The sequence below is a fragment of the Raphanus sativus genome, chromosome 6 (assembly GCF_000801105.2).
Source record: "Raphanus sativus cultivar WK10039 chromosome 6, ASM80110v3, whole genome shotgun sequence".
Lineage (NCBI taxonomy): Eukaryota > Viridiplantae > Streptophyta > Magnoliopsida > Brassicales > Brassicaceae > Raphanus > Raphanus sativus.
The window spans coordinates 22,116,969-22,140,412 of record NC_079516.1 but is presented as its reverse complement, the minus strand read 5'-3'; the positions used below and the strand labels follow the sequence as shown (position 1 = coordinate 22,140,412).

At 37.8% G+C, this 23,444-nt stretch overlaps 1 protein-coding gene and 1 long non-coding RNA gene across 9 annotated transcripts; one reads left to right on the top strand and one right to left on the bottom strand.

Annotated features, from left to right (window-relative positions):
* Nucleotides 1–5,060: 5,060 nt before the first annotated feature.
* Nucleotides 5,061–6,873, bottom strand: LOC108809348 (F-box protein At2g40910). Its single transcript, XM_018581495.2, has 2 exons — nucleotides 6,710–6,873; nucleotides 5,061–6,601 (listed from the first exon to the last, which is right to left on the bottom strand). Exons 1-2 carry the CDS (start codon nucleotides 6,800–6,802, stop codon nucleotides 5,273–5,275), a joined length of 1,422 nt encoding a protein of 473 aa, XP_018436997.1. The 5' UTR covers nucleotides 6,803–6,873; the 3' UTR covers nucleotides 5,061–5,272.
* Nucleotides 6,874–10,743: 3,870 nt separating this feature from the next.
* Nucleotides 10,744–23,116, top strand: LOC108811106 (uncharacterized). 8 transcript variants are annotated; one of them, XR_008935178.1, is made up of 7 exons: nucleotides 10,744–11,112; nucleotides 11,204–11,403; nucleotides 11,549–11,625; nucleotides 11,711–11,806; nucleotides 12,030–12,126; nucleotides 17,898–18,144; nucleotides 22,496–23,116. It is a non-coding gene; the product is annotated as an uncharacterized LOC108811106 (long non-coding RNA). The 8 variants fall into 8 exon arrangements; XR_008935173.1 differs by having other exon boundaries at nucleotides 17,344–18,144; XR_008935179.1 differs by lacking the exon at nucleotides 12,030–12,126 and having other exon boundaries at nucleotides 10,745–11,112; nucleotides 11,204–11,289; nucleotides 11,364–11,403; nucleotides 17,344–18,144.
* The last annotated feature ends 328 nt before the right edge of the window (nucleotides 23,117–23,444 follow it).

Here is a 23,444-nt window from a genome sequence, read left to right as displayed (position 1 = left end):
TGAATTTCTCTTTCCTATTTTGCTTTTATTTTTAAACCTTCCGTGTCAGAGAACTCCAACTGATAACTTCCGTTGGAAGTACTCTAAGAGTTTTGCATATTTATTGGAATTGAGTATTCAATATTTAACCATTGAGTTGCATTTAAGCCAAGTTAAAAAATAGGATGTGATTGACTTGACCTACCTATATAACCATCTTTTTTTTTTTCCGTCAAGGAATTTATAATAATAATCAAACGGACCGAGCCCAGAAATTACAAAGTCTCAAACCAAAAGGTACAAAGCTTAAAGCCCACAAACCAGAGCCCACAAGACCAAACCAAACGGGCCTATGCCCCAAACCAAACGGAACCAGACGGGTTCAAGCAGGCCCACGCGTCAAGGAGGCCCAATCGCGTTTGCGATCTTCACCTCGGGACTCCACTCGTCCGATCTGCCTCGACTTGACCGCCTCTTCTACGAACCGCCGCCGTCTCCACCTCATCTCAACTTGTAACGTCGGATCTCCTCGAAATACCGGCGAGCCTCCAACCGAAACCATCTCTTAGCTTCCACGCTTTTCTTTACTTAGGAGAGCCTCATCCATCTCCGCACAACCGCGAGCCGTATAACCACAAGCGAAGCCACAATCCCGATCCAAGAACGGACCACAAACCCTAACCGACAAATGAAAATAGAGATACTAAGGACCGGCGGCGTAAGACTGTGGAAGCCTTCACTCCCCGGGAACAAGAACCGGCGACAGAGAAGCTGAAGAAGCTTCCTCCTCCCGGTAACCAGAGCCGGCGGCGACGGAGCTAGTAAAGCCTCCGCCTCCCGGAAAAAAACCCTAAAGACGACGAACAGATTTCTCCACGCCTCGTCTTCCACATGACAGCGTCGTCACTCCATCCACAGAACCACCACTGTCGGTGTACTCCCCGAGTAAACGGCGACAGTTAAGCCTGAGACAGAGCTTCGACAAGACCGTCATGACAAGGAGACGAATAAGAGGAGGGCGACTAGACAAAATCAGAAGGATGAAGGTCTCCGGCGACGGCACGGACGCTAACGCGCCGGCCGTACGCCGGAGCCAAAAGCAGATCTACTTTACCTATATAACCATCTATAAATGTGATTTTGTTCTTCGCTTCTAAATAGTCAACATAATAGAATAATACTTAAGTTCATCTATGAAGTACTAATCAATAATTTTTTTTATTTACTAATCTATGTTAAAATACGTAAACTACTTATATTGTGAAACAATTTCATTTTTTGCTAAAACTACTTAGAATATTAGTATTTTTGGGCATATTATGCTACTCTGCAAATGAAAATTAATTGCTAAGTATCTTTATTATCACATGTTATAGTTGCTTAATAGTTATTCCTAGAGATTGAACCGTTCATCACTTAAAGCCTAACATATTGTAAAATTTTAAATATTTATTGTTCCAAATTCACTGACTATAATTATGAATGTTATTATTTTTATGAACAAATATTTATGAAGCTATGAATTATCTATCTTATAAAAGCAGAAACACTACAACATTCTGATTTTACAGTATAAAACCAGAATCTATTAATTTAACAAAGTTTTATGTTCAAACGTTCATAAATGTTAGTATACTTGCTTTCAAAAAATAAAAAATAAATGTTAGTATACAGTTTACATACTACTCATAGATAGCATATAAATATAACTGGGTTGAATTATTGCAAACTATAAATATCATGTTCAACTGTAAACTACATTTGACCAAATCTTTAAAAACGCGGAATTTATTAGAAAAAAAATATTTGGTATTTATAAGTTTATGCGTTTTAAAATTTTGTAACCTTATACATTTATATTGTTTGATTTTTAGTGTTTTCTTATCCAATCCGAATACGTGAAAAAATCGCTAAATAAGGTGACCATATAATCAGTTTTAGATTTAACTAAAAATACGTAATTTAAATACACAATTAAACCTTTTAAAACCCAAAACCACTAATAAACCTTCACTGACAATTGTTGACCCGATAAAATGAATATAATATGATAATATTTAAAATGATTAATTTTCCTACATATTTTAAAATAGTATATGAAATTGAATAAACGATTTGAATTGTTATTCTTTGAATTTCAAAAAAAATACTATGTCTTTTTAAGAAAATGAAAAGATAGTGACCGGGCAGATCCATATCTAGTTGTTTTTAAAATTAGGTGTTTAAGCAAACATTGTTTTTTATTTAGTTTCAGTAATTATTTACATGAACGAAAAGAAGAAAAACTTCAAATTGGTCTGACTCTCTGTTAAAAGTTTGAATAATTTGTGTCGAGCATCTTTCAAGTTTTGGACTTGTTGTTCAAAGAAACGTCTATTTGTGTGTCTTAGAGTTTTTTACTCTAAAAAGCATACATTATGAATCTCTGAAATTAGTAAGCAAGTAGGAATGTGCAGATTATTATTGTATTACGCTCTATCATGGGAGTTATAGAATGTCTTTCCAATTTGTGCTGCTTTTAAGTATATGTTGTTGATCAAGAAACGAGAGATCACCTTAAGAGATGGTAGTAGATAGGCATGGGCATTCGGAGTCCCAATCGGGTTTCGGTTTTATCCAATCGGGTTTCGGTTTTTCGGGTTTATCAAAATCAGCCCCATTCGGATTATTTGAAAGTTCGGTTCGGTACCGGTTCGGGTTCTATCGGGTTCGGGTCGGGGTTAGTAAATCTTCAAAGAACCGGTACAACCCAATGTATTTTCGGGTTCGGGTCGTAATCGGTTTTTCGGTTTAAAAATATCTGATTTGTACCTATTTTGTAACCAAAACCTAAGTAAAATTGGTTTGTTTTGGTTTCAAATACCTAATTTGTACCTCTTTGTAACTAAAACATAAGTAAAATCGATTTAAAATTAAGAAACGAACATCAACCATGATCATTCAAAATTAAACGAAAGGAAAACATATTTATTGATAAAAGAAAACTAAATAAATAAAATCATAAAATGAAAACCACGACCTCATGAAATGAGAAACATTGTTTAATGAAAACAAAATCTAAATCTAAATATTTCAAAATTTAACAGTCACCTTTAACCATCAACCTTCATATAATAGAACCATCAATATTTATGTAATACATAAATATTTTAGATGTTCAATATATCTTAATGTATTTTGAACACATATTAGGAATTGAGATCATATTTGGTATAAGACCTTTCTAGGGTTTTGAATGTTTCGGGTTCTATCGGATATCCATTTAAATTCGGGTTCGGTTCGGATAATACTCATAACCCAAAATACCAAAAAACAAGATCCATTCGGTATTTATGTCGGGTTCGGATCGGATTCATTTTTATCGGATCGGATTCGGTTCGGATTTTCGGATTCGGTTTATTTGCCCAGCCCTAGTAGTAGATTTCATCATTTCATCGAGGGTAAATGTTTAGCGCCGATCGAGTATTGGTAATTAAGGTAGCATTAGAACAACTTTATGAATGTGTTATAAGTGCGAACATATAAAGTGAAAGAGGTGAAAGTATAATGTTGTTGTTAGAAATGATGTTTAGGATTCCTAAAACCGAGAAGACGAGCCCGATCCAAACTTCCTCTCCATTTTCAACGGAGACGAAGCCTCCTTGCTGCTGAGAAGAAACCGCTGATAAGAGGGAATAAGAAAAAGCCGGTGAATCTTGTTTATGTAGGTGGTGAAAAACATGATAAAGTTATTACGTACATCAACATTTTCACTGCAACACAATATGCACTGAAGAAGATATCTAGGCAGAATGCTAGGGATACTATTAAGGGGTTTGAGTCAAATAGAATAGGTTAACGACATATCACATTAAAATGTAGGAAATATTATTAATTTTTGTTTGGATGTGTAATGTCTTCGTAAATAACTTTCATGTATTAGAATAACAAAATTTGATAATATTGTTCGTCGTCATTTTCCCTCTAAACTCTTCCACTCGCTCGAGACCACGATCCACAACTCGTGCCGGTCCAATTAATATGAAGGCCGGAAGCCCAACAGAAACTAAAGTCCATTTATAAATATGTGAAAAAAAAAAATAGAATTTGGAGGATATAGATTTCGAATTCGTTACCCCAAAGTCACTACCAAACGTCTTAACCATTATGCTGTAGACAAATGTTAACAAAAAAAAGGCCGATAAACTATATACATATTTGCTATAGGCCGGAAGCTCAGGCTTCTATCGTTTGGTATCAGGGCCACTACTGTCCACGAGAGAGCAGTAAGCTCTTGGATCCTTCAATGTATCATCTGGTTGTGAATCACCATTCACCGATGAGATTACTTCTTTCTATTCGGACACTGAGAAATAATGAACTTAATTATGACTTTGATGACACATTGATTATTCTTCTGTAGCCAAAGTGAAGAGGCTTTATTTCATTTTTGTTACAAATACTGACCAAAATTCTAAGGACCACGAAGTTCATGGGAGAAAAAACATCAAAGCAAACAATGAACCAACAAAAACGAAAGTTTGATTAAACAAAAAAATGAAAGTAAAATACGAATCCAAGCCCAGTGAAATCACCAGTGACAAACACCATTTAACTTTTTCAGTGCTCATTAAGATTGAACTGTTGGTGAAGCAAAACATTTAAATAAGAGACTAGTCTGAACGAAACAAGAATCAAGAGCAAGTAGCTCGGTTTGAGAAAGACAAACAAAGTAATAAAAAGCCAGTGTGGTACTCAAACCAACCTCAAATCATTCTCATCCATCAACCTCAAATCAAAATAGCACTCTTTGTCAAACCAACGGTGTGGTACTCCTTTAATATCGACCTTCCTCAAGTCATTGCTTCCCAAATCATAGCACAAAATATAGAAACGCATAATGCATCTCAAAAGGTGCCAAGATAACTTTGCCGTCTCGAGTTGTGCCTTTTAAGATTAACTCAGTGTCCTGGACTAAAATGCCTCTGACAAGGCTGCAAAACCAGACTCCTCTTTACAACTGGGTTCAGTTTCTTGCCCACATTTACAACTGAGAATCGATGGAGATAATTAATGATATCAGAAAAGAGATATAACAAAAATATAGTGAAAATCTTAATTTGTTCTCCTTTAAGTAAGTTCAGGCGTACAAAGATAACAAGTACAAAGATAACAAGGATTATTGAATTAAATTAAATATGCTAAAAGAGATTAAAAAGGGAAAACTATATGGTTTTTATTGGCATATTAGTTATATTTATTCTAATGCCAAAATTTATTCAAAACAAAAATATATAGTAAAAAAATCTAGTGCTCAAGTTTCCAAGTAGAAGAGGCTCTCATTCTCATCCATCAACCTCAAGTCAAAATAGCATTCTTTGTCAAACCAACGGTGTGGTACTCCTTTGATATCGACCTTACTCAAGCCATTACTTCCCAAATCATAACACAAAATATAGAACCCATAATGCATCTCAAAGGGTGCCAAGATAACCTTGCCGTCTCGAGTTGTGCCTTTTACAATAAACTCAGTGTACTGGACTAAATGCCTCTGACAAGGCTGCAAAACCAGACTCCTCTTGGACCATTCCTTTTTCTCAGCATCTTCCAATACCCATAATACCACCATACCCTCAATTTTTAGGTTGCTATGTTCAAAAATAGCTACTTTTCCACCATACTCTATAAGATCTGCCTTCATCTCAAGTGCAGGAATGGACATATTAGCCCTGACATCATCAGGTGCTATGATGGTAGTTAACTCTTCAGACCTGAAGTCGAAACTCACAATCGCGCAAGTGTACATATCATGCCACGCCAGATAATGTACTACTGATGCACTGATACAGTACTGTCCAACTGCGAATGGGGCATGAGGACGATAAATCTCATGGGGAACAACCTTTTTCCAAGAACCTCCAGCTTCTAGCACGAACACCCAGTGCTCTGATTTCAGATTAAACAAACGGTCGCGGTACATAACAATTGTGCATAATAGTTTGTGTTTATTATCAACAGGGTCGTATCCCATATAGTGCCGCTTAATATACATAACCTGACCTCGATCGGCTCTGATGTCGGGTTTTATCATGGGTAAGGTCAAGCGATGTCCTGTGCTGGGGTTGTATACACAAGCCTTTTTTCTCACTGTGAAACAGATCAAGCCGTGGAAAATATTCAAGAAGTAGCCTCCCATCGCTGGGATGCTCAAATCTTGGTCGACCACAAAACAAGTGTTGTCTGGAGACGTTGCTGACATGGACAGCAGTGCACTTTTCTCGTCGTCATCCACCAAACACATGTACAGATGTGGTTGTTGTTTTCCTCGTGTGGTGGTAAATAAAAGCTCGCAAAAATATCGAGGAGAGATGAGGGATGACCACTGCTTTGAGACGCACTTGAACCTCGCCAAGTACTTTCCTGGCAGTCTACAAAGAATCTCAATCAATAGATCCAGAGGAATCTCGGACGTATCTCTGCTTCTTCTTGTTATTCTGGTTGTTTTTTTTGTTCTTCTTCTTCTTTTTATTCTGTTTTGTTGGGTGAGAGCTAGACCCAAAAAAGAGCCCATTATCAAAGGACTTGATCTTCTTTTCTTCAGTTTAAACAATGTTGATGAGTTGTCTACTTTTGCCTCCATTATCTGCAAATAAATCGGCAGTTAAGAACAAATCAATTGGAAACTCTATGAATTGGTCGGAAGAGACGACCAATTAAGCCAACCAATCGAGAGAACACAAAAAAAAAGTACCTCAATTTGGTCGGAAGAGACGACCTGGGCAATACTCTGACATTGCTTAAGCTTGAAATCCACTTGTTTCAGATTCATTCTTCCTTTGTTCATCTCTAAAACTCCAGAAAATCGAGACTGGGATTTGGTGAAAAGTAAAACGTAACTCGAACCTCTTCCCTAGATGTCCCCCTTTTAGGTTTAAGTACCAAGTACCAACCTATGTCATAATAATATTTAATAAATATAAAGAAAAAGAAAAATATGTTAATAATACATAAATTAAAGAAAAAGAAAACATGTAATTATTTCTAATATAAATATTATATATATATATGTATTATTATTGTTGTTTTGAATTAATTCTAAATTTATTCACCTCAAAAAACCTTTTTTTACAGTAAATGCAGCTATTGTTTCAGAAAGAATTTAGAGTAGCAGAAAGAAATTTTGAGAAGATAGTGAGATAGGTTTCACCGGCTTGTATATTAGAGTTTTTTACACTGCAGGGTAGTTTATGAGTTTTAGTTACATTCTATGACAAATACAATTTGTTTTCTATATTCCACTAAATATAATCAAACATCGGGAATGCGTCGAAACAGTGCTCACCATAGAAAAAGTAAAACCTAAGTTACAAAGATTTAGGCAAACAAAACCAAAAATCAATTATATTTGATTCATCAAAACAATTTATTGAAAAAAATAAATGTTTATCGGGTGATAACCTGCACCCGGAATAAATTTATAAAAATAATTATATTTGGTAATTATAAATTCTACTATACACTTTTGTATTTAAGAATATGTCACAAATATATACATGCTGAATATTATGGAGGATAAACACTGTATATACAAATTATTTAATATTTTATTATTTATTTTATGTTCTTATATTATGTAATGACAAATATATTAAATAGTAGAAAAACATGAATTATTAAGTATATAATTAAATTGGTGCAAACATATAAATCAGAAAATCACTCTTTTTATTTACTATCACTTTATGGTAAGTAAATATAGATAACCATATTTATCTATTTTGTATATAATTAAATTAAATCATACTAACATATATTATATTTTAATATAGATATCTATTAAGTGAAACTTCATAATCAAAACAATTTATGATAATTAGTATCTTTTTACTATAATTTTTTTAAAACATTGATAACAAAATTTTAATAAGTTTATAATTTATAAATGTTCTCGAAATTTATTCCAAATTTTGAAATTAAAATATTTATGTATTCTTATATGGTATATAGTTAAAATATATTTTATTAAAACATGAACATGACCTATCGATACATGTTTAGTCTAATTATTTTAATATAATTATTAAAACTTCTTACTAATCATTTAAAATATAATATTTTAAACAAATATGATTACAAGAAAAGATACAATATGACTAAAACACACACGAAATATGAAAATTAAATTCCTAAAAAATGTGAAACAAAAATATACATGTCCTTTAAAGGGCGGATCATAATCTAGTATTCTATTAAATAAGATTTTTTTTACTTATATGATTTTAAGGTCATGTATATTTTTTTAAATAAAAATGTTAAACTATTGATCATAAATTTTTAACATAAGAATTTTAACAGTTTTAATAATTTATAGTCGTTTTTAAAATTTCAAAATATAACGTATAGAAAAAATCTAAATTTTAATTTTATAATTAATTTGATTATTTAATTTAGTTTAATAATATTGAATTAAGAAAAATGATGGAGGAGATAAAAATTGTTATTGAATCTTTATTATTAAAATCATAAATTTTCATATATTTATTACTCATATTATTTAATTAAAGAAATGAAAATAGTAATTGTACATTTTAATTAGCTTTATGATTAGTTTAATAAAAAATATCTATTACTATAAAGAAAATGTGTCTCTATAGGATGACAATGTTGCTTTGTTTATTCAAAATGTAGACTTAGAACGATCACCATTAGAGTAAAGGACATTCTTTGAGATGACAATGTTGCTTTGTTTATTCAAAATGTAGACTTAGAACTATCACCACTATTAAAGATCCAAAGCTCCGAACAAGCAGTGGCAGAGCTATGCCCATTTTGGGTGAGTCAGTTGCCCCCTATGATATTTGAAAATTTCATGTAATTGTATACCATTTTTTCATAATTCCTCTGATGATATTTCAAACTATACACTCATATTAAAATTTTGCTCCAGGTAAAATAACTTCTAGATCCACCATTGCGAATAAATACTATTATTGATTCTTGGTGATTTGACACACAAAGATAAAATAGAATTTTGATCGAGAATGATCAAAATATTAGGTTAATGAAAAGAAGAAAACAAAGGAAATAAAAATCAAATGAGTTTTAATATTATGCTAGAGAAAGAACTCGAGCTCAACAAAAAGACAAGACAAAATCAACCTCCTTAGGATGAGGCCGCTGGCAGCTCAGTTTATTCGAGTGAAAATAAAAAATGGTCAAAGTACTTCTTTCTGGTCGGATTACTGACTTCCCCAAGGCAGGCTTATTGATTTCATTGGGTACAATGGACCCCAAAGGCTTGGAGTTGGGCGCAACGCAATGGTGGCAGACACTGTTAATTTGGAAGGTTGGAACTTTAGGAGATGCAGAGACCACAATCTGCAACAGCTAATCTCAAGTATCTGCCGTCTTACCGCTCCAACGGCTGACAGAGGGGAGGATAGGACTTTGTGGCGTTTGGGTGATGAGGAATACACAACATGTTTCTGAGCCACAAAAGCCTGGGAACAGATCCGTATGCATAAGGAAAAGAAGATATGGAGTACGGTGATCTGGTTTGCGCAAGGTGTACCAAGGTTCCGTTCATTGCTTGGCTGACGATCAGAGGCATGCTTGCAACAGGAGCAAGAATGGCGAGTTGGGGAGTAACACAAGGATGTATGTTCTGTGGAGAGCCGTCTGAGACTAGGGACCACTTATTTTTCGCCTGTCCGTACACCTTTACTGTTTGGCTGGCGGTGGTAGGTGATCTGCTGGAAACTGATGCTGATCCAGACTGGGACGCAACTCTGGCTAGGTTGATGGAACATAAATATGACAGATTGACCTTTATACTTCTCAGGTTGGTGTTCCAAACCTCTATCTATTACCTGTGGAGAGAGAGAGGAATGAAAGGAGGCACAAAGGGAAGACAAAGTCAGCTACTCAGATGGCTGCTCTCATTGATAAAACAGTTCGGAGCAGAATCATGTCTACGAGATATTATGAAACCTCCAAGCTTCAAGGGTTACTTCAGAGATGGTTTAGGGGTCACTAGCTGACAGATAGTTTTCTCTTATTCTCTTATTCATATGATTCTTTTGTACATAAACCCTTTTCCATTCTAATATAAATTTAACATTTTACCAAAAAAAAAAAAAACCATTGTTTTGTTATTTATAATACTAAGACCATGATTAATCCCGATCTCTAAACTGAGACTTTTAGTTTCGGCTAAGAGATAGTTTTTAGCTTTTTTTAGATTTTAAACATGAAAAACTAAAAATCATCTCTTAAATAAGAGATATAAGAGTCGTTTCTTAGCCAAAAATATAAAAAAAAAGTGTCAAATCATGAGTTAAGAACTCCCGATTAAAAGACCGGGATTAATCATGTTCTAAGAACACTTACGGTTTACTCACATTATATAAAGTGAGAGAGATTAATATTCAATTTACATTTTATCTTTTCCAGAATAATATATGATTTAGTTACACCGATTACTAGGTTTCACGTTCTCACTCTAGTACAGTCTGGTGTTACTTACCATAGATGAAAAAAGGCTACCTCCGACCCTTAAGTATAGAAAAAATCCCATGTTTCATCAAGGTCGCTGCAAAACATACACACATGCTTGATACATGCATCCGCATGCTTCTATATACGATCTCTGGAGGGTAACTAAGAGCACCTTCATCGCGGTCTTTTAGGCCCGTATTTAGTGTTTTTAGCTTTAAAAAAAAAAGGAAAATTGCTCAATTAAACAAGAGACGTCACTTAATTATGGTGAATAAGAGACGGTTTTTTGGGACACGCGTCATAAATTCACGTTTCTCTTCTCTCTCTCGACGGATGCTCTTCTCTCCTTATCTCTTGACTCCTCGACGAAACCGACTGTCTCTGGTCATCTCTCCTCGAATCTTGTCTCTGTTTGATCGGGCTCGGATCCGCTTGATGCAGGTCGGGACTGATTGGCTGACACAACCACATAGGTGCTTTTGCCTTATTGGTTTGTAAGCAGGAATTGGCTCCCGCCTTGCATCAACTGAATCGGAGCCTCCAATGGTGAAACGAGTCCAATTAGATCTGGAGAACAGTTTGATTCAAGATCTAGGGTTTGGATTCTTACAATCCTCGTATGATTTGATTTCTAAAGGTAGAGAACTAGGATAAAAGGTAATTGGTTTATGGAAATTTTCTGGCTTTTTTTCTTTAAATTGTTGATTTAAGTTAAAATCATTAATAAAAACGTATGTGATATTTGAAGAAAAAACGGTTTGACAAATCCACTGTATGATATGATGAAGATAGAGATTACATGAGCAATCTCTTGTATTGGTTTTCTCTAAGAAGGTTCATCTATGTTTTGATTTAGCTTCTTGATGAAATCAATGTTTATCTCTAGTCTTATTGTAGTAGAAACGCAGGTTTAAAGATGTCCACTTCCATCTCTTTATTTCATGACAGGTACACTTCCACTTCCATCTCTCACATGTATTTTTTTCTGCTTCTTATGGTTGTCACATGTTTATGTCTTGTAGTAGGATCATTGACTTGGGTTGCAGAGATGATCAATGGTTCTGCTTTGTTTTTTTTTTTGGTTTTGTTATAGGCATCATCGGAGATGGGTTGCAGGGAAACTGGATCCTGACTTTGCAGGAAAGGAACTTGACTTAGTCACATAGGCCGGTTGGTGATCTCAAGAACTTGTTTAAAGCATTCACTATGTTTGTTATCTTCTTTGCTTTATGTTATGTTGGGAAACAATCTGCAGTGGGCACTACAAGCATTAGGTGGATGGGAGAATGAGCTTGATTACTGCCAAGAGCTCCTTGAAGCTGACGTCTTTAACAACTCCTTATGGAATCAGGTAAATATGATTCATCAGTACACAATTTTGCTAGATTGTGTTTCACAAATTTTTTATTTTTTTTTAGAACTCATAAATAAGAGACTTGCATTGGAGGACTTCAAACGTTGGGTCTCTTAAATATGTCTCTTAACTTCACATTTACTACTAATACTATTAAAAAAATATTAAGAGATTCATTTTGAGTCTTTGGGATAATGATGCTCTAACATGTTTCTTGTAGCAAGCGCGAAAGGTATCTTAGCACACATTGTGAGAACCACATATTAGACCAATCAACTCTGTCTTTCCTCAATCTTAATTGCTCCCATGTGTTTGTGGTAAGTATAGGTTAAGAGACTGAATGATCTTATTAGATGACGTGATTTCAGAATATATAGTTAGCTATACAAGGGTTTCTAGCTACAACATAATTACACAAGTGTCCTTTCCATATATTGTCTACACGCCCCCTCAAGATGGAGGGAGTGGTCGAACTCCAATCTTGCGTACGAGATCAAGGAACTGTGGTCTTGGTAACGGCTTTGTCAAGGCATCTGCTAGCTGGTCCTTGGTGGAGACGTGAGTAACACGAAGAGCTCCCGACTGCACATTCTCCCGAACAAAATGAAAGTCAAGAGCAAGGTGTTTCATCCTTGAATGAAAAACAGGGTTGGCGCTGAGATAAGTTGCTCCGACATTATCACAATACACCACCGGTGTTGCGGGAAGAGTGACGCCGAGTTCTGTGAGAAGTGAGCAGACCCATCGAATTTCTGCTGCTGTGTTTGCAACCGAGCGATATTCAGCTTCGGTCGAGGAACGTGCGACGCCAGACTGTTTCTTTGATGACCATGCGATTGGGGTGGAGCCCAAGTAGAGTATGTAGGCGTTTGTGGAGACGAAATCATCATTATCTCCAGCCCAATCTGCATCTGAGAAAGCATGTAGCATCAGAGGTGAGTTAGAACGCAAGAGAATTCCATAGGAGACTGTGCCAGCCAGGTAACGGAGAATCCTCTTGAGCGCTTGCCAGTGATAGTCTGTGGGTTTATGCATGAACTGAGAGAGCCGGTTGACGCTGTAGGCGATGTCAGGCCTAGTTAAGGCAAGATATTGAAGACTGCCCAACACCATACGATATTCACGCGGGTCATCAATCGGAACGCCTGAGCTTAACGTAAGCTTCAGAGTTGTAGCCATTGGAGTCGCAACCGGTTTGGCCGTAAGCATGTTTGTCTTGGTGAGAAGATCCAGAATATATTTGTGTTGCATTAGGTGGAGACCCTGCGAAGTTCTGGTTGCTTCTATGCCAAGAAAATATGTCAACTCCATTGGTTCCTTCAGCGAGAACCGTGAAGCTAAAACCGCGATGAACCCATTCAACAAGTTGCGGCTGCTTCCGGTGACAATGATGTCATCAACATAGACAAGAACATAGAGAATGTGAGATCCATGAATGTAGATGAACACTGATGTATCCGCGAGTGAGTTATGACAGCCCATGTCAGTGAGATAAGTTTTTAGTTCTCGATACCAGGCGCGGGGAGCCTGCTTGAGACCATAAAGCGCCTTTTTCAAGCGACAGACATGATGTGGCTTATCAGGATCGACGAAGCCCGGAGGTTGCGTGACGTAGACTTCTTCCATAAGGGTGCCATGAAGGAACGCATTGTTGACATCGAGCTGCTGTATACTCCAGGAGTTCGTGACCGCAAGCTGTAGTATTAGCCGTATAGTAAGTGATTTTACGACCGGACTGAACGTCTCTGCATAATCAACTCCGTATTCTTGTTTGAATCCACGAGCGACCCACCGAGACTTGTACCTGCGACGAGAACCATCAGGATTATATTTGATCGTATGGATCCATTTAGTCGCAATAACATGTTGGTTTGGATTCGGTGGGACGAGCTCAAAAGTATGATTGCTGATTTGAGCATTGTACTCTTCTCCCATAGAACCTCTCCAGTTTGGATCTCTCATCGCTTGCGCAACGGTCGTGGGTATCAGGGGTTTGGTTTCTGGTTTTAAGGTTAATAGAGACAGCTTGTTACTGGGTTTGGAGATTTTGTTCTTGGCTCGGGTCCTCATAGGGTGGACGTTTTGGGTGGTTGTGGTTTCAGGAGTAATAAGAGGGGCGGTAGGTTGAGTGGTATCAGTAGGTGGGGTAGGTAAGACGGGTGGAGGTAGGATAGTAGGCTCAGGGTTTGTGTTTTGGTTTGGTGGCGTTGGTTGCGGTGGTGGAGGAGGTGGGATAGATTGCTCAGGGTTTACCTCTGTTCGTACCTGCACATCACCAACAACAGAATCAGTTGAGTTAGTTCCTGCAACAGTATCACCTGTCGGCTGAGACAACACATTTCTGGGTTGCTCTTGTCGTGAAGAATCCGAGCCCGGGGGTGCAGTAGACGAGGACTGTACTAGTGGTGTCGTTGAGAAGGGAACATGATCAGGAGGAGTAAAGGCGGGTGTAGTGGCTTCCTCAGGCTCACCGGAAGTAGGAGAGATGGTGGCAAAAGGAAACGCCGATTCCACAAACTGGACATGCCTCGATGTGTAGATGCGACCCGTGGGAATATGTAAACACAAATAGGCACTCTGCGTCAATGAGTAGCCAAGAAAAGCGCAAGGGAGAGACCGGCTTTCAAGTTTGTGCTTTGTATAGGGGCGCAACCAAGGGTAGCATAATGAACCAAAAACTCGTAACTTGTGATAGTTTGGCGGAGCTTGGAACAGCTTGAGGTATGGAGATACGTTGCCAAGAACCAGAGAAGGTAGGCGGTTAATCAAGTACACGGCAGTGGCAAAGGCATAGGTCCAATATGTAGGAGGCATTGACGCTTGATGCATAAGAGCAAGACCTGTCTCGACGATGTGACGATGCTTGCCTTCAGCTACGCCATTGTGTTCTGGTGTATGTGGGGGTGATGTCAGGTGAGTGATGCCGTGGAGAGAGAGGAAACGCCGCAAGGCGATGAACTCTCCGCCATTGTCGGAGTACAGGTTTTGTATCTTGGTACCAAAGCGGTTCTCGACCAACGGTTTGAAGCAGGTGAAGATATCGTGAACTTGGGATTTTCTTTTCAAAGGATAAAGCCATGTATATCTGGTAAAATGATCAACAAAAACAAGATAATACTTGAATTGATCAACAGAAAGAAGAGGGGAAGACCAGACATCAGTATATATGTATTGCAAAGGCTGTGTAGAAGAGATTGTATTGGAATAAAACGGGAGTTTATGACTTTTATTAATGAGGCAATGAGAACAATGATTTTCTTTTTCTGAAGTAGCTAAAGTAGGTAAGGCAAATTTAGAAACAAGAGATTGCAAAACAGGAAGAGAGGGATGGCCCAAACGGGAATGCCATGAATCTAAAGAACTTTTGGAAGTAGGAGACGCAAAGAGAGAGATGGTGTTTTGAGGTGAGACTGGCCACTCGTACAGTTCCTCTTTAGTTTTCCCTTGGAGTAACCGGACCCCCGTGCTGAGATCCTTCACCTGAAAATGTGCAGGAAAGAATTCAACTGAGACGTTATTAGTGTTGCACAAGCGATAAACAGAAATTAGGTTTCTATGGAGATTGGGAACATAAAGTATATCATTAAGAGTAAAGTTTCGAGAGTTGGTGTTAAGGGAAGTTGAACCAGTGTGAGAGATCGCAAGACCGGTGCCATCAGCAATCGTGACTTCCTCGCCTCCTGTATACGGCTGATGCAATGACAAGTTGTTCAGATCAGTCGTTAAATGATGCGTGGCCCCGCTGTCGAGTATCCAGTTGCCTGGATTGTACGCGGAAGCACTGACCATGTTAGCTCTTGGCTGCCACGATGTAGGAGAGGGAGAGGGAGCACGCTGCGGGTTGCTGTAAGAGGGCAAGGAGTTCTGAAGTTGAGGGCAACGACGCGCGCTATGTCCCTGGATCCCACAAATTTGGCAACGACCTTGGTAACCCCGAGGCTGTTGATCATTGCGCTGCTGGTGGTTACCGCGAGGAGAGAACTGATGTTGTTGCCAAGTGGGTTGACTGCGATTGTTGCTGCGATACTGGCCTGAGGAGTTGTTGCGTTGATTGCTGGATGGGGGTCGGTAGTTGACAGCATTGGCCGTAATGGGAAGAACTGCAGAAGTTGGAGACTTGGACTGCAATTTCGCCTCTTGATTAAGTAGCTTCTCATGCACTTCGGTGATCGAGGGAGGAAGATCACGTCCTTCGATCTGATCTACAACCTGTTTGTAGTCTTCTGGTAGGCCCTCCAAAATAAACTCAAGTTGATCCTCTATATCGTACGGCTTCCCTAAAAGGGCCAATTGATCGAACCGAGTAGTAAAGCCTTGAATGTAGGCATCGATCGTCATTGTTCCTTTTGTCCAATTCTTAACTTGTTGTCGAAGCTGTTGAATGTGGCCGCGACTAGGCTTCGCATACGTAGTGGACAAGATACTCCAGATCTGAGCCGACGTTGTTGTAGTGGAGAGAATTGGTTGAATCGAGACATTGATTGCACCAAGTAACGAACTATAGATCAGACGATCTTGTCGTTTCCACAAGAGGTAGTCGGGATTGACCGTCGTGTTGTTGTCAACGGTGATGGTTGCAGCGGGTTCAAGAGTTGAACCATCGAGATAGCCGGACAGAGCATAGCCGTCCAAGAGAGCATGGACCTGGCGACTCCACATGAGGAAGTTGGAGGCCGTAAGCTTGGTCACGTTTGTCATATTGACATTGAGAAGGTTCTTCGAGTCAGGAACGATAACGGTCTCAGTCGAAGAAGAAGAGAGTGGTGAGGTCGCCATTGTTGTAGGAGAGAAGAAGAAGATGAATAAAAGATGGCGGCGTTAAAAAAAAAAAAGTTTTAAGGATCTAAGCTCTTGATACCATATAGGTTAAGAGACTGAATGATCTTATTAGATGACGTGATTTCAGAATATATAGTTAGCTATACAAGGGTTTCTAGCTACAACATAATTACACAAGTGTCCTTTCCATATATTGTCTACAGTAAGAATGTTGATGCATACTGAACTAACAGTCTTAACCAACCTAATACCACCTAAACATAAATCTATATACATCGTTGGGGCGGACGTAGTAAGGGACGTACGGGGTCACGTGCCCCCGTCTCATTCTTCATTTTCTTTAAGCAATTATAGTTAATCAAGATCAGTGCCCCCTATATAATTATAAAATACAGTGAAAAAAGTTATGTGCCCCCGACTAAATGCAGTTCTAGATCCGCCACAGACGTTTGGCCCCAAAAATTATTATAGGTCAAAACATCTCAAGCGTCAACTTCTATCAAGAACCAACTCTGTGAGAGAGTAAGAAGTGAAGAAACGAAAAAAAAACTAAAAAAATACATAATGTTGTAAACCGAATGGTTTAATGGATGTCTAAATCCAAGTTTATCCTTATGAACATCCCACATCGCCTATATCCCTCTTAGGGTCGACCATATACTTTGTATATATATGTATCTCCTCCTTATTGTTAAAGATAGACAATACACATTACATCTCTCTCTCTTCTTCTCTATCTTATGCATGATCTAAAGGTTTTCTTCTCTCATCAAGAACACGAGAATCTTAACACGTTATCAGCACGATAGCCTCCAAACCACGAGCTCAACTTGATCGAGAAAAACCCTAAAAACCCTAATCCTTGACGAGACTTCAAACCGACGTATCTCCAAAACGGTGAAGAAGCAGAAGACGAGCCACCTATAAAACCGAAGCTCTTGAAGAGGAGAATCCAGCGCTGCTGACCTCACCTCATTCCGTGATCAGACGCGCTCTCACCGCTAGTTACAAGCCGCGCCGTCAATTGCTTAAAAACCCTAATTCCGACGCAACTTCAAATCGATCGTTCTCTCAAACCGTAACGACCCAGACAACGTACCACATACCAATTTGAAGATCTTGACAAGGAGAATTCAGTGCCGCAAACCTCGCGACAATCCGATCATAGACGCGTCCTCACGCTCAGCTTCAATATGCGCCGTCAATTGATCTAAAACCCTAAGCCGCAAAACCCTAATCTCTTTCATTGTTTTGTTATGTGATTTATGTTTGATCTTTAACCTAACTTGCTTTTACTCTTGTGTTTAAGGTATTTAAGGCACGAGTTGTTCTTGCTAAACACAAGACATAGATTGATATCCTAGACCAAGAGCTTCCCTGATTCACAACCAGCTCTTGACCTAAACCCAAAGCTAAGATATCATCTCTCTAGCTTAAAGTTTCATTCAAACGATTTGTATTGATCTCATACTAACTCGTTTTGACTCTTGTGTTTAAGGTTTAACCAAGATCAAACTCCTGATTCATAATACCATTCAACCCAATAGGAGGTTAAGGTAACCCTAATCTAGAGATCATAATGTTTGATTGAATATCTTGATAGAATCAATTGCCTAGGTTACTAGATGATTGAACGATTGATCAATGAATGTTTCTTGAGATAGAAACAAATTGTTAGGTTATCGGATTAGAATTCTTAAAGCTAGAAACAAATTAATAGGACTTGATCAAAAGACATAAACCTAAAAGGTTTTGGATTCATAATCCTAAGTGGTCTTGGTTATAAACCTTGACCAAATCCTATGTCTAGTTGGTTTTGATCAAGTCATAAACCAAATAGGTTTTGGATACCAAACCTAAACATTCTTGGTTTTGAAAATCGATTTGCTTGTTGTCTAAAGACAATTGCTTGAACTGATTATAATGATCACTTGATTCATTAAGTTGCAAGATTATATTTGCATAATAGTTTGATAAAGAATGAATCAATACTTGCATGATCATTATATGAACCACTTGGTCGTTCATACTGCTAGTACAAACCATGAACTAGCATTGATACTTTAAGTGGCTAGTATAAGCCATGCTTGTTCATTAAGGTTGCTAGCATGTCCTATGCATTAAGCATTGCTTCCCTAAGAGGATAGCACGTCCCATGCACCATTCATGGATCATATAGGTTGCTGGAACGAACCAGAAAGCATATTTGATTGTTCGGGTCGTTGAGTTTGTACATGGTACACCCTAGTACGTTTTGGTACGTACATGGTACGATCGCACGACCATCAGGTCATAAGCACGTACCACAGATTGTTATATTCGACCAAACATGTTTCTTTTGGTGGTTAACCATTTCTTACTTGATGGAATGAACGAAATTACTCTTAGACATCATATTCTAGACATGCCTAAGCATATTATTGCTTGATCACACATCCAGACGTACCATGTACCATCCGGATGAACCATTAACTTGAAACCGTCTAGACATACTCTTTGAAATCGTCTGGACCCAATCCTAATAAGGATGGTATGTCCATGGGGGTAAGAATAGAGTACACTCCGTGGCAACATGGACATAGCCACAATCATCAGTCCAGACATATACATATTGATCAGTCCTGACACAAACCGATTGAAAAGTCCGGACATACTTGACTTGTTCTATTGAACATTGTCTAAAAGATCTAATACTGATCTTTCACCATCATCTTATTGAGAGTCTTATAATTGAGAATCCATTAGACCTTTGGACAGATACCAAATGTTTTAGCACTTTGGACAGAATTGAGATCAAATATGATCACCTTTGCAGTGATCATACCAAAGGCTATATGTGATTGAATCTATGACTATAAGTCTGTGGATAAGGTCAAGGAAACTTATAAGGCCGTGGGGGATGCCATGAAAGTGACATAGGCCGTGGTATCTCTTTAGAACCACAACACTCGACCAAATCAGTGTATTATAAGTTAACTATTGGGCTAAGACCCATAAGACTCCTAAAACATCTTATTCATCTCTATAAAGAGAGTTTAAAAGAATACATAATCCCACATGTTCTACAAAGATGGTGAAGATGATTTTGATCATAAGAAAAATGATCTTATTGAGTATGAAATTTCAGATTGTCTAAAGAGAGTTCAAGTTGTTTTCAGCATCAAAACTTTTGAGTTTTCTTTCCTTGAATGTTTCTTTTGAATTTGTTTGCTCCTTTGCCTAATGAAAAACTTAAAATTAATGGATGAATGGTTTCATATTGAAACCATGGGCAAAGAGAACAAAGAGTTCATTCATCTAAAGAATCATCCAAAGAGTTAAGAAAGTGGCAAAGATTAAAAGTCTTGATGGATGCTAATGTATTCACGTCCAAAAGGGTCTTAATGACCATTGTATGTTCATGGGGGTAAGAATAAAACATCCCAAGGCACATGCACATACATATGGACGTGGATAAAGGACTAAAAACTTAACCATCCGAATGAAACATAAGGTAAGGAAAAGACTTCCTTCACCAATGCCTAAAGACTACATGTCTTGATAAAAGTCAATGTGCTCACGTCCAAGTACTTTATAAGCATGATATGTCCATGGGGTAAGTGTATAACACTCCATGAAAGATGGACATACTCAATATGGACGTGTATAAAAAGTAAAAGAAAGATGTTTCACCATACGGTTGAAACTAAGAGCAAAGGAATGAGTTCCTTTCAAAGAAAAGACTATATGTCTTGATATGTTCACATCCTAAGCATTCAAAGAGTGTGATATGTCCATGGGGGTAAGAATAAAATAACTCCTTTGGCACATGGACATACATATACATATGAGTGAACATAGATACCCATCCCAAATAACTAAACGGGTCAAAGAGCCAGACATCCCATCTTAAGATATATGGATATCCAAATTGCTCCACCACAGAGATATAAGATGGGAGGATGGGAATAGATGTTGGATATGACTTGATATGAGTTCCCCACGTTCTTAAGTACTTTGAGCCAACTACGGATGAGTTGTTTAAAGGCCAAGTACACGGATAGTCACCTCAGTGAATCCGAGCATCCAACATTCATGGGGGAGAAAAGAATAAGCTGGATAAAATGAGATTACATGGAATCATACATCCTTATATTGGCAAGATCCTCAGACTAAAGAATGAGACTTTGAAAGTCCAAAAGATTATACAAAGGCTAGCTTAGTACAATTGCCAGATTCCTGACCCGAATAGAATGACTAAGTCATATATATACCAGCAGCACCAAATTTCGAATTGATGTCCAAGAAGGACACAATCAAGTTGCTAATGAGTCTATGACATGTTTGAAACATGATAGACTAATGAGTTCCATATTAAGATCCCTCGAAAATCATAGAAAGGTGCTAATAAATCCGTAGACGAGGGAATCCTAGACATGATCAATCTAAACATCGATAAACCAAAAGCCACGGCCGTGGATGAGGAAACCATAAGACATGGTTGTACCTAAGGTACCTAATGATGCTTGGGACGCCAAGCTTCAGGGTATTGAAGGTTATATTAAAACCTCAAAGAGTTATGAGATGTCTGGGACACAATGGAACAAATGAGTACTCAAACATTGATGATATAATATGCATGCAACGTAGCACTTGAGATTATGAAACGAATGAGGATCATGAACCCACGTCCATAGATGAATGCATTCAACATGGGATTAAGATCAAAGGAATAAGGAGACGTGGAGTTAAGTTCATAAAGATAGAGAGGTTTTGGTCCCATAGTTCGGACACCTCCAGACATAAAACCAGTTGGACATGAATGATTCTTTGTGAGTAAGAGAAATGAGACATGGTGAGATAGCCAATTATAAGGCACGACCATATGCACAAGGATTCTCACAAAGACCAGGAATCAATTATAAAGGAGACATACTCCTTGTGGTGGATGCAATAAACGATTAGATTCCTAGTAAGTCTGGCCATAAGAATGAAATTAGACTTTCGGTTTAAAGGATGTAGAAACCGACAATGAATAGGTCCACTGGATAAATGAATAGACATGAAAGTCCCAGAGGATATTTAGTTTCCAAATGCAACAAGTTCTAGAGAACTAAAGTGTATAAGTGTATGATAAAATCTAAGAATATCCTAGGAACCTCTGGAGAGATATCTAAAGAAAGAATGAAAGATTCGGGACAAACAAGTTTTGTTTGGGCTACAAGATTGAAATCTTAAAAGGATTGAATCCTTGTGCATCTAAAGGTCCTAGAATGCTTTAGCATAGACCAATAAGTAGTCCCACGTCCCATAAAGTCCCTTGGTTCGGACATGAGACCCATTGGTCGAAAGAAGAACAAAGAAGTTGTCTTCTGGTCCGGATACAAACTGTTTATAAATCCCATGGTCGTATGATCCTTTTGGCTTGGACTTAGACCCGTCTGGTCTCAAGAAGGACATGATATATGTCCTTAAACACGGATCCTTTGATCCTAAGATGGACAAGGAAGAAGCCCTTGGTCCATGAAGTGAATTAAGTGATATTTGACACAAGCAGTTCTAGGTCGGACAGATTATATACTATGAGCCTCTTATCTTTGGTTCAGCTCATATCCGACCATAAGACAATAGAATTGGGATTGTCTTATACTATCCAAGCCATACCTTAGTGCCTTTAAGGCCCTATACGTCCGGACATAACTTTGTCAAAGCATACACGTTCCTTACTCAAATGCCATTAGGCATTTGATGTAGTTGGTACTTCTGGACATGAGTATTGTCATCTATTGATTAGATCCGACCATGAGGCACTGAAACATGATGTTAAATACATCTTATGTTACATATATAAGGAACTAAAGGTTTGAGATTGATTTATACTAACCAACCCAATGAAAGTTTGTTTTGGTTTTGATTTTGATGATGCAGGTTATGTTTTATAACCCATACAATGCTAAGATCTCAAACAGGTTATGCATTCACGTTTTGGACAAGGATGGAGAGTCCAAAGTACTTAGTTTACATCAGTTTACACGTGATGGTACTGCCTTACCTTTGCGGTCCATGAGTTGCAAAGACAGACGAGTTACAAGTAGTACAAGTTCGATTAGAAGATTTACACGATGGAAGGTTATGCCTTTGCAACAAGATGGTACTACTTATCTACTTCAACTTGGCGGCCATGAAGCTTCTTCATCAGAGTTGGACGTGCCAAATTGAAAGACACATATGGAGGTACAAATCAGGGGGAGTGATACATGTTGTACTCTTTTTCCTATCCATGGCTTCCCTTTTTACCACATTGGGTTTTGGGTTTACCATGGAAAGGTTTTAATGAGGCAACACCAATTTATTGGTAAAGTGTATCACGAGCTCTATAAGGATTTGACATCAGGGGGAGTGTTGTAAACCGAATGGTTTAATGGATGTCTAAATCCAAGTTTATCCTTATGAACATCCCACATCGCCTATATCCCTCTTAGGGTCGACCATATACTTTGTATATATATGTATCTCCTCCTTATTGTTAAAGATAGACAATACACATTACATCTCTCTCTCTTCTTCTCTATCTTATGCATGATCTAAAGGTTTTCTTCTCTCATCAAGAACACGAGAATCTTAACACATAAACAAATATGGCAATTGCTGTATGTCTTCGGATGTAACCGCTCCGTTGGAAAAAAAATGACCAGCTCAACATCAAACATACAAGAAATTACAAAATGCCACAAAACTCAAACCTAATTGCTTGAATAAACATTTTTCAATAAGTATTTTCACATTTTGTAATTCATACTAAGTTCTTGTAAATATTCTTTTACATTACCACATCTCCTATATCAATTGTCTTTCTAATTAGAATCGTACATAACAT

What these genes read in the sequence shown, in the direction of transcription:
- LOC108809348 (XM_018581495.2), bottom strand. Translation starts at nt 6,802, where the DNA reads ATGAACAAAGGAAGAATGAATCTGAAACAAGTGGATTTCAAGCTTAAG. An exon ending in TCTCTTCCGACCAAATTGAG is followed by an intron (nt 6,602 to 6,709) that starts GTACTTTTTTTT and finishes ATTTATTTGCAG; the next exon opens with ATAATGGAGGCAAAAGTAGA.